Source organism: Haplochromis burtoni, unplaced genomic scaffold (assembly GCF_018398535.1).
Source record: "Haplochromis burtoni strain Fernald_Lab_line unplaced genomic scaffold, NCSU_Asbu1 Contig_184, whole genome shotgun sequence".
NCBI lineage: Eukaryota > Metazoa > Chordata > Actinopteri > Cichliformes > Cichlidae > Haplochromis > Haplochromis burtoni.
The window spans coordinates 813344-829760 of record NW_024582545.1 but is presented as its reverse complement, the minus strand read 5'-3'; the positions used below and the strand labels follow the sequence as shown (position 1 = coordinate 829760).

The following is a 16417-nucleotide window of genomic DNA, read 5'->3' as shown; positions in this document are numbered from 1 at the left end:
CTGAAGTTTGGTCCTTTTACAGCATCCTGCCATGCGATTACATTTGTTCCTGACCACCGAGAACACTCACGTTAACTTTTATCGAGTGGAAAAAAAGTTAGCTTGTTTATATTATGCTAACATAGCTGTGTCGCTAGCGGTCACGTAGCACATCATTATATACCAGCTAGCCCAACTTCAGTAACCCTACAAACGTCACTGCTGTTTAGTTTTCTGTCTTCATTTATGTTGGAAGTGATAACAGAGCTGTTTTAATTTGTTTCTAAAACCCCGCAGTCAGGACATGCTATATTGTATTTCGATAGAAGCTAGCGAGCTAACTTCCTGCTAACTTCTAACTCCGTTAAATGTCATAAATTCCGTTTTCATGGATGCCTGGATGTTAAACACAATTGTTACACCTGGTAGAGCAGAATGCTGATCATTTTATTAAAGATGAAAGACTTTAGACAGTGTTTCAACTCTCAGTAATGCCATAGTGATCGTTTGATATATGGACCTGCAGCGGAGTTTAGGCCCAGACACGGCTAGTGACGTCAGACTTAACGACCGGATTGGCGTTTGAATGAACGGCAACAAGTGAAGCAAAGGATTCCTTTTCTTGGCCTTTTGTATAGCACTGTTCTTTCTTTATCATTCGGCTTACTTTTTATCATATTGTAGGAATGTATTTTAATACCTTGGCTCCTTTTTTACCCTGGAGAAAACCTAGCATTAATTAAAATAGGTTGAGTTGTTTCACCCACATAGGGGGACATCCAGGGCAGACACAGAACTCCATGGAGTTATATATCTTAAAAAAGTCTGGGATTTCCTTTGGGAACTACCAGAAGACTGGAAAATGTTGTTTGTCAAAAGGACACTACTTAGCCAGCTGTCACTACAGTACAGATAAGGTAAAGAAAATGGATGGATGGATGGACTATTTACATGTACCATGATCTTTATAGGCAACAGTAACTGGCGGATTATAAAGCATGACCCAAAACACAACAGTTAATGATTTTTATGACTTTGGAAGAGTGAGTTTTTACTTCAAGAGTCCAAAGTGAGAGCAACAGGGTGGAACGACTGGAGGATGGACGAGCAGGTGGGTTTGAGAGGTGAGTACTTAACTAAGACTTTCCAAATGAGCCAGATCAGCATGAAAGAAAGAGGTAAGTGATACAGGCAGAAAGGGAACTCTTCAGCTTTTCAGGGGCAACTACGGAACAAGATATCAAAGACGTTAGCACAGGGGGGAACTTTGGAAATTACAGGAGCCATAGAGAAGCCTGAATGCTGCGCTACTGTTGACAAAAATATGGCAGAGATCGGATGTTTTAGTTGGTCTTTAAGTTCAAGATAGGAGATGAGGAACAGGTCAAGGAATGGGCACGAACAGGAGACTCCATCTACAGGTTAAACCCATCCTTTACCTAAAGAGCTAAGTCAGTAAAAAGCATGGGGAAAATCCCCTGAACAGTACAGGACCATGACAACATTTTCAAACCACAGACTACTTTAACTATTTTAACTTTCTCTGATTTGTGTGAACATCAAAACCTTCTGAACACCATATTTTATACCACAACCACCATTTTTTGTTGGACCAAGGTTAAGGTCTTTGTTCGTAGGGGTGCCTCACATCTGTAATTTTGGTTTGCATCAACTGGAAACCTTGAAGGCAACAAGTAAACAATAAGGTGTGAAAGGACCCCTTTAGTGACTTCTACAATAATAATAATGGATTGGATTTATATAGCGCTTTACAATGCCACTATTCATTTACTCTCGCATTCACACACTGGTGGAGGCAAGCTACGGTTGTAGCCACAGCCGCCCTGGGGCAGACTGACAGAAGCGAGGCTGCCATATCGCGCCATCGGCCCCTCTGGCCAACACCAGTAGGCGGTAGGTGAAGTGTCTTGCCCAAGGACACAACGACCAGGACAGAGAGCCCGGAGATTGAACCGGCGACCTTCCAGTTACAGATACGCTTCCCAACCCCCTGAGCCACGGTCGCAGAGAGCTGGTTGCATGCTTGCTCTGTCAAATGTCACCGAAATCAGAAGAATCAGTTTTCCAGAAGCCACATGCCTGCACAAGATTACATGGAAACCCAGCAAATAGTTCTTGAGGCACTTGCAATCTTGATTTAAGAGGTGTACTCCCGATTCCCAGAACTACTGGAAATGCATTGATTAAAAAACCCGTCTTCAAGCAAAACAATCAGATTGGGGTGGGTTTGTTTTTTTTAATATAGCTTCAAAACAACCAATATAAACATTCTTTAAACAACAAAGAGAATTGCTTTCACTTGGCTGGTGATATAGAGGCAACAGAAGAAGAATGCTAACCCTAACCCAGGTTAACTAGGAGGCTTGAGCTCAACCTCTTTTAAGATAAACTTTCACTTGCCATTTAATTGGACTTTTTTGGTTAGATTAAGGAACATAAACTATGTGGTTTGCCTAAAAATGTTCTCCTTTTAAATTGTAAGATAAAATGACCAACCTGGCTCAAAACCATGTAAAAGTGACCACATCAGAACACACTGTACTCGCACCAGCTAACGAGGCCACAAAAACATAACTTTAAATAAAACTTGTAATAAGAGCTTGCACAAGCAACCTGTGGGTTTAGTCTCCTTATAAATAAGATGAACCCCTCCTCCAGAATTTACAAAAGAGATATATTGTTAAATTTGTGACTTTTAGATAAACTGACATGACTTTTGTTTTCATCAAACAGAATATGCTAGCCATTTCAGCCTATTTTCCGTCTTTGAACCAAGTTCAACTAACAGACTTCTTCTATTCAAAGTCTTGGCAAGAAGGTATAATAGTGATTGGTGATACCAGACAAATAATCTAAGTAGGTGCCTTTTTACCTGAGTCTGGAGGCGACAGCACCTTGTTGATGGGGATCTTGTTAAGTCACTGATACCTCTGAAAGACTCCCTGTGTGAGTTGTCTTTCTTACTGCAGCAAGTCTCCATCTTATCACCTGCTGGGTTAATTTCAACATGTGGATTTTGAAGGGACAGATTTGAATCAGTTCCTGCCCTTTGACCCTCTATGAGCCTTCTTTCCCCGAGTTCTTTAATGTGGTTAAAATTATAGCACACCATGTTTCCCCATCTTTAATAACCTTAATTCGCCAAATCTTTAAATGTACTAAATGAAGTATGTCACCTTTTGCTTCCCTATTAATGGACTTATACCACATCTCCTGTGACCTTTGATCTTATACGTTGATGTGTCCCTGTGGGAGACATGATGATGATTTTGTACATTAAACAATTGTGAGCTGGCAGCAAAATGCTCTCTCCCTCAATATATAAAGCAGCTTAAAGTCCAATCATACCAGTTGTTAAGGCAAGGCTCAACTGGCGAAAGTCTTAAGAAATAAACATTGTAGATACCATGATCTCTGTCTACTCTGTCTTCTTAACTCTGCTGCTTTTCACTGAGCTGAGCAGCCACTCAGTCACCGTAGCCATGCCTGCAACTAATGCAGAGGATGGTACAACAGAAGAAGACAGCCTGGGTTTGATACTGGGTGACAAGTCGATCTCTGAGCCCGCTGTGATCCCACCGGTGTTCAGGCAGCGCCGAATCAGGGATGAAGATGGGAACCCAACAATCATCATCTCGGTAAGTGTTGCAACTTTCATCATGCATTAACGTTATTCCTTTTTGTTGCGACTTTTTAGCCTTTATTGTTATCGCACAGTGGAGACAAGATCTCCCATTTCTTTTCCTTTTCCCCTGAACCCCAAATGGTGTGGGCAGATGGCTGCCCCTCCCAGAACCTGGTTCTACTGGAGGCTTCTTTCTGTATAAAAAGAGTGTTTTTCCTCCTCATTGTTGTCAACTGCTTGGCTTCAAAGGGGTTCGTTTGATTGTATTATTGTAGGGGTCTATGCCTTTGAATATAAAGTATATAATGCCTTGAAGGGATTTTGCACTATATAAACAAAATTGATTTAAACTGAAGAAAGAACATTTTTCTTACAGTAATATATTTGAATTGTACTCAATATACAATATATACAATAATTTTTACTACGCTGATCCTGATAATAATCAGGTGTCAATCATTATGGTTATGTTTTAAAGGATTCTGAATTGGTTGAAGGTCCAGTAACTCTTATTAAGAAGTATTAAAGTAGTTCTTTGTAGTACAAGTGTTGCTGGAACTTAAACCTGAGCAGATGTCCATGCGCCTTTGAAGTAACAAACTAATTTTACAGCGTGGGCCAAATACAGTCCAGTTTGATCTGAAGTGGGGGAGACCAGTGAAATTTCATATAGTTTTAACTACATGTTTTATGCCCGAGATACCTTAATTTAAGGAAAAGAAGTGCAATTTCAACTACACATCTTAGTTTTTCTACATGGAAAATAAAAGCTGTTGTGGCAGCCTGACTCTTTGTGCTTGTATTGTAAAAAATAAATGTGTAAAATTACAGCAAAAGTTCTGGTAGCTAAAATTACCAGACTGTTCTGTAATTATAAAGGAGAAAGCGTTCATTAATTCTTGTAAAAAAATATCCAGAAATTTTTATATTGGATTATGAAAAAACTTATATAAAACTATAACTGTGTAGGTAATTGTCAAGTACTTTGATGTAGAATAAAAGCCTGTACAGGTGGCCCTGTTGAATAAGAAATGCTTTAAAACTTAAAATTTTATCTCTCTCTCACTATGTATAATATATCCGTATTCCCGCCGTACTAACTTACTCCTGAGGACTTAATATGTCTTTATTTATATTATTAATATTATATACTATATATCTTAATTTATTAATTATTCCATGCTATATATAGTTATTATATAATATTAGTATTATATAATTATATATATATTATATATATATATATATATATATATATATATATATATTATTTATATGATATATAATATATATAATTATATATAATATGATATATAAATAGTAATAGATATAGATATATATAAGATATAATATATAGATATATTAGACAATTAATAGTCTTCCTATGCCCTCATTCACTTTTTCCAAAGTTGTCCAGTGGGCCGGATTAGAGTTGCCAGGCCACTTCTTATGTTTGACACCCCTGCTTCTACACTGTTCCCATAAAGGATTCAAATTTTCCCAAAAGTCCCCACAAAACAAAGGAGCTTGTGAAAAAAACACATTCTTCCTGGAATGTAATTACTAATATTGCAAAATCAGTGTTGTTTTATGTTCATCTGAGACAGTATTTCTGAGTGAATCTATGGACAAGAGACTGATATATGCTGATTTTTGGTTTGGAAATAATGAATTGATATTTTCTTCTCTTTGTAAGGTGACCTTGGGTATTAGAAAGGCGCCCTCAAATATAACGTATTATTATTGTTATTAGGTATAGTTCATTTTTATTCTTGAAGTTGACTAGAGTTGCTCACAGTTCAAAATACTGCTTAAAAAGCTGCGCACGTGAGGCTATATCCACACAAGGGAATAGCTCCTTTGAAATGAAAATGAAAAATATTACCTCAAGGTCTGTCAAGAATATGGAAAAGCAAGAGGTAGGCATATAACACTAACCGAGAAGAAAAGTTGGCCAGTCAAAAGTCAATAAATAACAATGCACTACACTGTCTGACATTAGAAAAGGAGCTAAAGTTCCACACCATTGATGTTGCAAGAAAAAAATCTAAATTTTCGTTGTTGACAAAAGGCCAAAATACCCATGTACATACTACGTACATCCATTGCAGCCCTTTTCCCCAACTGTTTAAGCTAGCTTTCTTTTGATTGCTGCCCCTCATTTTTATTTTATTTTATTTTTTTACAAACACCCACAGAAAATATGGAAAAAACAAATAAAGGTCCACTTTTCACAATACTAAAAGGCTATTTAACCAAAGACCAACCCTGCTTCGAATCCCCACCTACACATAGTCTTACACTCTCCTGAACAGGGATGTCAAGCTCACTTGACATTGGGGGCCACATACCGAGCCCACTTTGATATAAAGTAGAGTGGACCTGTGAAACTATGTGCTAAATGTGTAAAATGACAAAAAAAAAGTTATGGAAGTTCATTGCACAGACTGTCCTGTAAATAGAAAATATAACGTTTTCATTCATTCACAGTGGGCTGGATATATTCTGGCGCCCAGGCCTTATGTTTGACACCCCTAGGGTAAGCACTATAATTAGTGCTTAAAGAAAATTATAACCAGCGATTTTGATTCTTTTTTGGATCAAATTAACTTAACAGCAAACTATCCACTGTCATTCAGCCTAACACTGTTCTGCCAGTGACGGTCATGCCTCATAAATCTTCATTGTATGAGATTTTTTTTCATAACAACCTCAGCTAACCATAGTTCAACAACAAAGAGAACATTATCTCCATCCTGTGACTGAATACTTGACCCCTTTCAATTGGCCACCGTCCTCGCTTCTACTGTTAAGTCAATACTTCACATAAATCTATAAAAATATTTTACGGCAACGCTGGAAAACTGGGAAATACTATTAAGCGAAAAGGTCAAATGATCACAAGCCTATAAAGATTTATTGGACTCTCAGTGGGAAGAATGACGATATATCAGTGTTTCCCCCAAATGTTTAGCTGCAATGTGTAAAAGGTTTATCTGCAGACTGCGTCTTGTGTGTTATGAACAGGGTGGTTATCTCTGTGGTAATGGGAAACAGGCAGCCATGATGGAGACAAAGACATCTGGGCGAACCGGAGCTGTGGAAGAAAACGGGCCACTGTGATATAGTAAAAAATGAGGGAACACATTTCTTCCATTTGGGGTTCTTGTGGCTTGGATCAGCTGGTAAAAGCAGATCCAACACCTGTACTACAAGTAAAAAGGATAATCTTTAAAAGCTGTTCCTGCAACCTGACCATCCAGAGTTCACATCTTACAGTACGGGAATGTGTGTGTGGGCCCCGGGTGTCACATGTAATCACTGATCAATATGATGTTTTTCAGGATGCAAGGCTGAAAGGGCACAGTGTTCGAGGGCTGAACCCGGCCTTCACTCGGAGCCTTCCTCTCCTCGCAGATCGAAGCCTGAGCCACACTCCTGCCGAGTACAGCGTGAAGATAGATCGCAGAGATACCGACCTTGACGGTAAGCATATGGAAAACCAGCATTTCTTGGAAAATAAACTTAAAAAAAAAAAAAAAAATGCCATATAAACTCAACTGCTCTATGTGGTTTCCTTTCCTAACCTAGTGCTGCGATGTATGATTGGAAGAGTGTACCGGCCCTGCTGGGAAGCATGAGCGACGTCAATGAATGTTTCCTCCTGTATGGTATAAGAAGATTAATTTACTTGTAGGAAATAAAGCAGACAAACATGGAAAACAAAATAAAAGTTTATTAACAATTGCAAGCTGTGTGTTTAAAGAGTGGATGTAAATGGTAGAATCTTGAAAATAATTGAAAGGTAAAATTTACATACTAGCAGTGACGATATACATTTTATTTCCAAGAAGGTGTTATTAGACTCATTTTAAAATTGATTAGTGATAAAGTGCAATGACCAGCTTGCTTTTCGCCTAACAATGTTGGACATTTTAGTGGCTAAGTAATATTATTTATACTTTTGACATTTTCAGAAAGAGTTAATAACACTGTTGCGCACATTTCATACGAGGTCTCAGTGTAGCTTAGCATAAAAATATTTAACTCTTAACAGCAATCACTAAGTCACTAAAGATCACGTGATATTTTACCGTGTGTGTATATATAAAATACTCGAGGTTAAACAAGATGACAAATGATTCTAAATGGCAGCCCAAGCTGGAGTATACTCGTAGTACACAAGCTTCAGCTGCTTCATATAAATATCTGATAGAAAAGTCCTTATTGTGTCATCGTTAGTGCAAACACTGGTTAGACTCTGAAGAAACTGGTCAGCTTCCCTTGTCCAGCTATGAGCTTCTTCTTACTCAAGGCCTTGCTGCCATTTTTGCCAGGCATTTTGACTGATGTGCGAGTTGGCTGTTTCTTCTCCGGAGGCTCATTTTCAGATCCACCGTGTTGGTCCAGCTGCTTTCTCTTGTTACCCCTGCTTTGCATCTGAAAGCCAGTTCCCTTTCCATTAACCAGGCTTGCACCTTGTTTTGGGGCATTTCCACTTCTTTGCTCGAGAGCAGCCCCCCGCTGTATCTCACCCCGTGCCTTATTTGTACATTCAGAGGACTTGGCTGCAAATGTAAAAGAAAAACAAAAATGAAATAAATAATTAAAAAGCAAAAGTAAGTGTGACAAGTTGGTAGGGGGGAAAGGGAAAAATGTTGTGACGAAATTGCTTACGTTAGCTGCTAGTTGAAGCAGGCTGTGTGTTTATTCTCTGAACCTGAATTTCAACATTTGTCATGTTAACCTGATGGAGCAGAGCCTGAATTCCCACAGAACAAAAAGCAGAAGGGGGAAATGGGCAAAAAGTCTGTACAAGACTGTGTGTGTGTGTGTTTTGTTTTTTTACGACAGATGTGGGGGTGAGGAGGTTTTATAGAATGGGAATTAATTTAACAGCAAGTTGTAAGTACCAGTCCCACAACTGGGACTGGGAAGGCTCCAAGGCCGGAGCTGAGAAGGTGAGCCTGGGCCTCGGTCCAGCTGTGTGCCGTCAGAGGAAACAGAAGTCTGTTCCAGCAGATAAAATGCAGCACGTCTTGTTCTGACATTTGACATGTTGCTGAGTACAAAAAAATAAAAGATGGTGGTGGGGTAGGGGGTGTAGCTTGTAAAGAAAAATAACATAAACTTTTACCTTTTGTTGAGTCTTCCACATCAGAGCTGCACCCATCATTCACAGATGTGGTGGTTTTAGCTTTGGGTGGGTGCACGCAAGTGGGAACCTGGCTAGTGCTCGGGAAGTCCAGCACACGGTTGAGAGGCAGCTCTTCGTCATTGTAAGTGCAGGCGAACTGGGATCGGATGACTCTCTCTCGGACCTGGAATAAATGCAAAACAACTGAAATCCAGCTGATATGGCGACTGGTGATCAGTATCAAGAACTCAGGGCAGGTGGCCGAGATTTTTCTGGCCCTTTCTTTTGGCGTTTTGAAACAAAGACCCTTTTAAGTACTTTTCCACTCCTGCTCAGCGAGTTTCAGCAGCTGGATCTGCTAATTAGCACCGAAGTACACAAACTACTTTCTTTCCTTGCTCTGATATTGTAATCAAATGTATTATAGGCCAAACCTAAAAGGGAACATGCATATCTGCACTAAAATTCGTGGAAATCCAACCAACGGCAGTCAAGACATTTCACAGAAAGCACAACTTCTGTGGTGTTAAATCAGAAGAATTTTGGCACATCTCAAAGAGGTTTTCTCTGGAGCTAAAGGAAAATTACCAGCACTGCAATAAAGTTTTATTTTTTTAAACCACTTTTGTTGAGTGGGGTTTCATGTACTCAAGTGTAATAGACTTTTCTTTTTATCATCAAGAAAATGCGTCAATTTCTGTCAAATAAGGTACCACAAAACAGTCATGCTTACGTCTGAAGTAGCCCCCAAAAACGTGACTCAGAGCCAGAAAAAACACAATGTGTGAAAAGTACGGGGATCACTAAAGTCATTAGCATCAATTACCATTATTAGGTCATTGTAATCCATCCAATAGTTGCTCAGATCTTTCAATAACAAAAACAATAAAAGGGTATGGTTTTTGATTAGGGGATAAGATTCCTGGCTTTTAAAGCATGTTTTACGTTGTTTTTTTTGAACAACTAAAAGTTTAATATGTTGCTGAAATCCCAGAAATGAGAAAGATGAGATTTTCTTTTCTAGCCAACTGATATACTGCGCATTGCTCCTATCAATTACCACATCCTTTAAAAAAAACAAAAAAACAAAAAACAGCCAAGTTTCTATAACAAAGTGAATGATATTGAAGCCTACAATCCCAGCCCAGGGGCACACACAGATCCACAGCTTTTCATCCACTGTTTGATGTACGCCTGCTTGGGATTATCACAATCCAGGGATTTCACCCTTCAGGCCAATGGGCCACAGTAAGGAGAAGAAATGTGAGAGAGCAAAGCTTGGTGGGTCCGCGGAGCACAAAGGGGATCAAAGCCTTTGTGCTTCTCAAAAGAACTTCTTTAAAGAGGACCTAAAACAACAGAAACCCCAGCACCGAGGCACACTTCAGTAACGGAGCTACTGGTTGCATGCTAATAAAACCTAAAGAAGATGGAAGGGGATGGAAGAGCTGCACAGCCAAACTATGACCCACAGAGAACAACTAATCCAATTACAACAGGTGGAAGCCTGACATGGCACCGTGTGGTCACATAGCCCTCATTCCTCCGAACACAACTGTCCTGAAATAACCTACGTCTGACCCGACACCTGACCGAGACATTCCTGATAGCATTTAAAAAGCAGGTGCAAGCCATTTCTGCAGCTTTGTGTTCTGACATCTGCTTTTGTAGAAGTGAGAACAAAGCAGTAGCAGGTGCAGCGGAACCAGAGCTATATATAAAATAAAATGAATATATAGCTAAAGGTGAATGCACCTCATTTGAACATCGTTACTTGTGTCACAGAGGAGCAGGAGTTTTTCTCGTGTTTTTCAATGTTTTGATCATCTGTGGCAATAGTGGAAGGAAGAAAGAGGAGGAAAAGAAAAGAAAAAGACCTGGAAACAACCCAAAAGCAGAAACTAAATCTGTCCATCTCTGTGTGTGCCGGTTGACGTCAGTGCATGATGAAACCGCTGGAGAAGTCTAGGATAAAGTCATTTAGCAGACAACAGGAAACAATAACCTTTCAAGTTTCCCTTGCTAGTCGGGTTACGCGACTGATATGGCATCTTCAAAGTGAAATTGATGCAGAAAGCTTCCGCTCACAGAGTTCAGGAAGCGGTGAGCTGCCCAGGGACCATTACAGCGCACTCAAACAGGAAGGCAGCCAGATTGTGGGGAGCTAAAATGACATCTGGTAGCACAATCAAATAAAGGAGCTATTTCACAAAATGTGTCTAGCATACATCTTCTAATAAGTGCTTCACACTTCATGTTTGCTTAAAGGATAATAGCTTGCAATCTAGAGCTGGGTGATGCAGCAGCACTACCCTAAAAATACCTCTTACCACCACAAGAAAAATAAAATGGCATTATATTCTGAGAAATAAGTTGTCTTTTTTTTGTTGCTACAATTAATTTTCAGTTTCAGAAAATAGCATATCTTAGCAATTTGATCCAAGTATTACATTTCATTCAGTGTAACTCATAACAACAGTCACACTCTTTACCCTTAAAATATAAAGCAATATTTTAAGGGAAAGACAATAATACAAACAAAACAGAAAACCACCAACAATCTTGATTCCCTATGAGCAAGCACTTTGGCCACAGTGGGAAGGAAAAACTCCCTTTTGACAGGAAGAAACCTCAGGCAGAATCAGGCTCATGGAGGTGCAGCCCTAATTGAGACCAGAAAGAAGGACAAACAACACACTAGAATTTAAGATGTAAAGTGTCCTATCTCTAAGGGAGAGACCAGCTCATTTCTGCCGCTTGTATCCACAATCTCGTTCTTTCAGTCACTACCCACAGCTCGTGGCCATAGGTGAGAGTAGGGACGTAGATCGACCGGTAAATTGAGAGCTTTGCTTTTACACTCAGCTCTCTCTTCACCAAGACAGACTGGTGCAGCGTCCGCATCTCTCATCACTGGCGAACAAGACCTCGAGATACTTGAACTCCTCTACTTGGGGCAGGAACTCATCCCTGACCCGGAGTGGGCAATCCACCCTTTTCCGGTTGAGAACCATGGCCTCAGATTTGGAGATGCTGATCCTCATTCTCACTGCTTCACACTCGGCTGCGAACCGTTCCAGTGCGAGCTGGAGGCCCTCACCCGATGAAGCCAACAGAACCACATCATCCACGAAAAGCAGAGATGAGATTCTGAGGCCACCGAAGTGAAAGCCCTCCGCCACTTGGCTGCGCCTAGAAATCCTGTCCATAAAAATTACGAACAGAATCTGTGACAAAGGGCAGCCCTGGCGGAGCCCATCACCCACCGGGAATGAGTCAGACTTATTGCCGGCAATAATAATAATAATAATAATAATAATAATAATAATGGATTGGATTTATATAGCGCTTTTCAAGGCACCCAAAGCGCTTTACAATGCCACTATTCATTCACTCTCACATTCACACACTGGTGGAGGCAAGCTACAGTTGTAGCCACAGCTGCCCTGGGGCAGACTGACAGAAGCGAGGCTGCCGTATCGTGCCATCGGCCCCTCTGGCCAACACCAGTAGGCGGTAGGTAAAGTGTCTTGCCCAAGGACACAACAATCAGGACAGAGAGCCCGGGGATCGAACCGGCGTGTGAACCAAGCTCTTGCAACAGTTGTATAGTGATCGAATGGCCCGTAGCAATGGGCCAGACACCCCATACTCCCGGCGTACCTCCCACAGGACACCCCGAGGGACACGGTCGAATGCCTTCTCCAAGTCCACAAAACACATTTAGACTGGTTGGGCAAACTCCCATGCACCCTCAAGTATCCTTAAGAGGATAAAGAGCTGGTCCAGTGTTCCGCGAATCAGGACGAAAACCGCATTGTTCCTCCTGTATCCGAGGTTCGAATAGCGGACGAGCTCTCCTTTCCAGCACCCTGGCATAGACGTTCCCAGGGAGGCTGAGGAGTGTGATCCCCCTATAGTTGGAACACACCCTCTGGTCCCCCTTCTTAAAGATGGGGACCACCACCCCAGTCTGGCAGTCCAGGGGTACTGCCCCTGATCTCCACGCAGCATTGTAGAGCCGTGTCAACCAGAACAGCCCTACAACGTCCAGAACCTTCAGGAACTCGGGGCGGACCTCATCAACACCAGGGGCTCTGCCACCAAGGAGTTGTTTAACTGCCTCAGTGACCTCGCCCCCGGAAATTGGCGGGTCATTCCCCTCATCCCCAGACTCTGCTTCCTCCTCGGAAGACGTGTCAGTGGGATTAAGGAGGTCCTCAAAGTATTCCTTCCACCACCTGACAATTTTCTCAGTCGACGTCAGCAGCGCTCCGCCAGCACTATACACAGTGCAGGTAGAGCACCGCTTTCCCCTCCTGAGACGCCTGACGATTTGCCAGAATCTCTTCGAGGCAGTCCGAAAGTCTTTTTCCATGTTCTCTCCGAACTCCTCCCACACCCGAGTTTTTGCTTCAGCCACTGCCCGAGCTGCGTTCCGCTTGGCCTGTCAATACCTGTCAGCTGCCTCCGAAGTCCCACAGGCTAACCAAGCCCGATAGGACTCCTTCTTCAGCCTGGTGGCTCCCTTCACCTCTGGTGTCCACCATTTGGTTCGGGGGTTACCACCATGACACACACCAACCACCTTGCGGCCGCAGCTCAATGCAGCAGCTTCAGCAATGGAGATGCTGAACATGATCCATTCAGACTCAATGTCCCCACTCTGCCTCGGAATGCAATGAAGCTCTGCCGGAGGTGTGCGTTGAAGATCTCATGGACTGGGGCCTCTGCTAGACGTTCCCAGCACACCGTCACTACGCGTTTAGGTGCACCGGGTCTGTCCAGCGTCCTCCCCCACCACCTGATCCAACTTACAGGACTTAAAGGATCTGTAGTTAACAGCTAACGTACAACATCTTGCCATCCATGCTAGATACCAGAGCACACCTTCAGGAGTCTAGTGGAGTCCATACCTTGACAGTTCAGGGCCGTTTTGGCAGCAAAAAGGGGCCAACACGATATTAGGCAGGTGGTCATAATGTAATGCTTGTGTGACTGAAGCGAGTGAACCAGAGAAACGTTTAACGTAAACACTCAAATTCGACTCTTATCGCCATAAAAGACTTCAGATGGGACATTCTGTGGGACAACTACCCTTTGCCAAAGTCTCTAAACACTTTCCTTGTGAATTTATGGTCTCACTGACCCGTTTCAGTTTATACAGGATAAGAATTTTTGTAAATTTTAGTGATGCTAGGTAGGTGCCAGAAAAGAGGATTTTCCAAGAAAACAGGCACTGTTAACAGGTTACTGGTTTGAATGCCCCATACATAACTTTTTCAGCACGCTCGAACCAACACTAAGAGCTAAAAGCCAGCTGTGCAAACGGGAAGAGTGGAAGTCAGTTAAGATGAGAGCTTCAGCTAAGCAAATAAATAATATAAAACCAGGAAGAAATTACAGGATATAAAGACATTATTTTCAATGTTTGGACATCTGATTCAGTTTGGAGAGGTTCATATTTAGGATTTGGGGCTCTTGGACAAAGGGGCCCACGTTACCTTGGGTTTGAGCAGGTCTAGTCGGCTCTGGACTCTGTTCTTTAGGGGTTCTGGAGAACATCCAGTAGACACTTCAGGGGATCTGAGGAGAGAGAGCCACAGCGAGAAGCAAAGAAAATTTTTCAATAAATTAAAAAAGCTACAAGCTTACATGGCCACAGTAACCAAGAAATCTGCCTGCTATTTCTTCAAACAACGTTCTCCCTTTAAAACTCTCACCATGTAAAGATGTTTTCACTAGCATTAGCCGTACAGTGTCACCCGCCCCTGTAGCCACAAACACAACCAGTGGCTGTATTATTTTTATTTCAGAGCAGATAAATTGTTCCACTGTGATGTGGGAGGATTTTCCTCCATACGGTTTCAGAGGAAAGTCGCACAGATCCATGTTGGCCTATTTTATATTTCAGGGGGATTCCCACTCTCACTGAACCCTGTGGTAGTGAAAAAAGTCTTTACTGGTTTCAGACTCAGATTCAGAGTTTACTGCAACAAACTAATCACAAATATAATTATTCTCTCCTTTGGCATTATTGTGTCACTGACAAAGAACTGAGGAAAAAGAACTCAAGTGATGGTATTGCTTTGGAAAGAAACTCACATATTTGGACTCTTGGGATCAATAACCCATACAAAATATTATAAGAAGACCAGCAACATCTTTCAAGAACTTGCCCATCATATTAAGGCAGACAGTGAACTACAAGCTCATTTAACTCGAATTAATCCGACGAGGCTGTGAACACGATGAAGTTCCATTTTAACATAGAAAAATTAATAAATACAAAGTAGTGATTTTGCTCTATTACAGTGTTATATAATGTAAGCGCTCTTCAAATCAAATCAAATCAAATCAAATCACTTTTATTGTCACATCTTTACTCTTTACTGTGTTTGCACATGGCACTGAAGGAAATGGTAACAGTCACTTCATGAAATCTGGGTACTGCGCCACTAGAAATCTAATATTTGGATAAGACAATCAAATATTAAAAATTTAAACTAGATAAATTGATATTGTATTTTTGTTTCACTTCTTTAAAAGCAATTTTTTGGTTGACCTTAAAACCCACTATTAGTCAAACTCCCCTAAATTTACTTTTATTTTACTATTATAACCTTTCTTCTAGAGGTCATCACATAATGCAGTAAGTCAGGCCTGCTTTAATTCTTAATTTTGCCAAATGTAGCCTTAATATTTATTTTAACCAACTGAAAATGCAGATATCAGATTTTGAGTGACCTGCAGAATTAACAGGAACCAACCTGAACAGCGTGAGGACGCAGGTCCCCTCTGCTCCACCGAGGACGGGCTGATCCTCGGACAGCAGGTCGGCTTTGCTTTGACACGGAGGAGTCAGGGCTTCTTCATCCAGCAGCGCCATCAGCACCTTCACAGTGTCACGACCTCCGTATGCTGTAGCGTGATTGACTGCATACACTTTTGGCTGGGGGTGAAGACCAACATAACTACAGTCACAGCTCTGCCAGATGGTGAACAGACAGTGAAACATGAAGTGGGTTCAATGTATGGACTTGTGGCGAGAAGGAAAAGCCCAGAGTGGAGCCAGCTGGCTGAAAGCAGAGGTTATACATTACCCTTGCAGGACTTATCCCTGTCCCGCTTCCATTAGCAGACTGCTTCTGGATCTGGTGTAGCTGGCAGATCCTCTCCTTTAGCTCCTGTGCAGTCTCCTCAGCAGCAGCGTACACGGCATCTCCGCTGCTGCGACCCTTCACCAACACCGCCCTGATGGCGGTCACCAGCCTGGCTCCACATACACTGGGAAGTCAACAAAGTGACAAGGGAACAAGAAATGAGCTACAGGAAGAGAAGAAACGCTGAATAACTTTGGAAAGGAGCAGATTCTTTCTTATGCGGGACACACAGTGGTTTTCATCTGGATGGAGTAAACAGTCTTCAAGAGTTCAGCCAACATTTGCCAGCATGAATAACGCTCTCGCAGAAAAGCCGGGGCTTTAGTCTGAATGTCTTTAAAAGATATACTGCTTCTTCACTTTCAATTAATTGGACACTGAATTTCAGGGCTCAGAGTAATTGTTTCAGCATTAACATCCAGTAGAGCTTTATTTCACTATAGCAGAGTTTTGCCAATGTTAACAGTTATAACAGTTACATGGTCACTGCAC

The 16417-nt window shown here is 41.6% G+C and overlaps 2 protein-coding genes across 2 annotated transcripts in view; one reads left to right on the top strand and one right to left on the bottom strand.

Moving 5' to 3' along the window:
- Positions 1 to 3330: 3330 nt before the first annotated feature.
- Positions 3331 to 7372, top strand: pmch (pro-melanin-concentrating hormone). The gene is made up of 3 exons (XM_005934228.2): positions 3331 to 3638; positions 6970 to 7111; positions 7217 to 7372. Exons 1-3 carry the CDS (start codon positions 3408 to 3410, stop codon positions 7264 to 7266), a joined length of 423 nt encoding a protein of 140 aa, XP_005934290.1. The 5' UTR covers positions 3331 to 3407; the 3' UTR covers positions 7267 to 7372.
- LOC102314086 (PARP1 binding protein) overlaps positions 7342 to 16417 on the bottom strand; it is a 19027-nt gene continuing 9951 nt past the window's right edge. Inside the window, exons 7-11 of the mRNA XM_005934227.1 lie at positions 15866 to 16049; positions 15533 to 15714; positions 14267 to 14348; positions 8763 to 8946; positions 7342 to 8193 (exon numbers count right to left, since the gene is read on the bottom strand). Of these exons, the coding sequence (XP_005934289.1) occupies positions 7880 to 8193; positions 8763 to 8946; positions 14267 to 14348; positions 15533 to 15714; positions 15866 to 16049 (946 nt within the window). The 3' untranslated portion in view covers positions 7342 to 7879. The remainder of the gene's footprint in view (positions 8194 to 8762; positions 8947 to 14266; positions 14349 to 15532; positions 15715 to 15865; positions 16050 to 16417) is intronic.

What these genes read in the sequence shown, in the direction of transcription:
- pmch (XM_005934228.2), top strand. Translation starts at nt 3,408, where the DNA reads ATGATCTCTGTCTACTCTGTCTTCTTAACTCTGCTGCTTTTCACTGAG. An exon ending in ACCCAACAATCATCATCTCG is followed by an intron (nt 3,639 to 6,969) that starts GTAAGTGTTGCA and finishes GATGTTTTTCAG; the next exon opens with GATGCAAGGCTGAAAGGGCA. An exon ending in CAGAGATACCGACCTTGACG is followed by an intron (nt 7,112 to 7,216) that starts GTAAGCATATGG and finishes TTCCTAACCTAG; the next exon opens with TGCTGCGATGTATGATTGGA.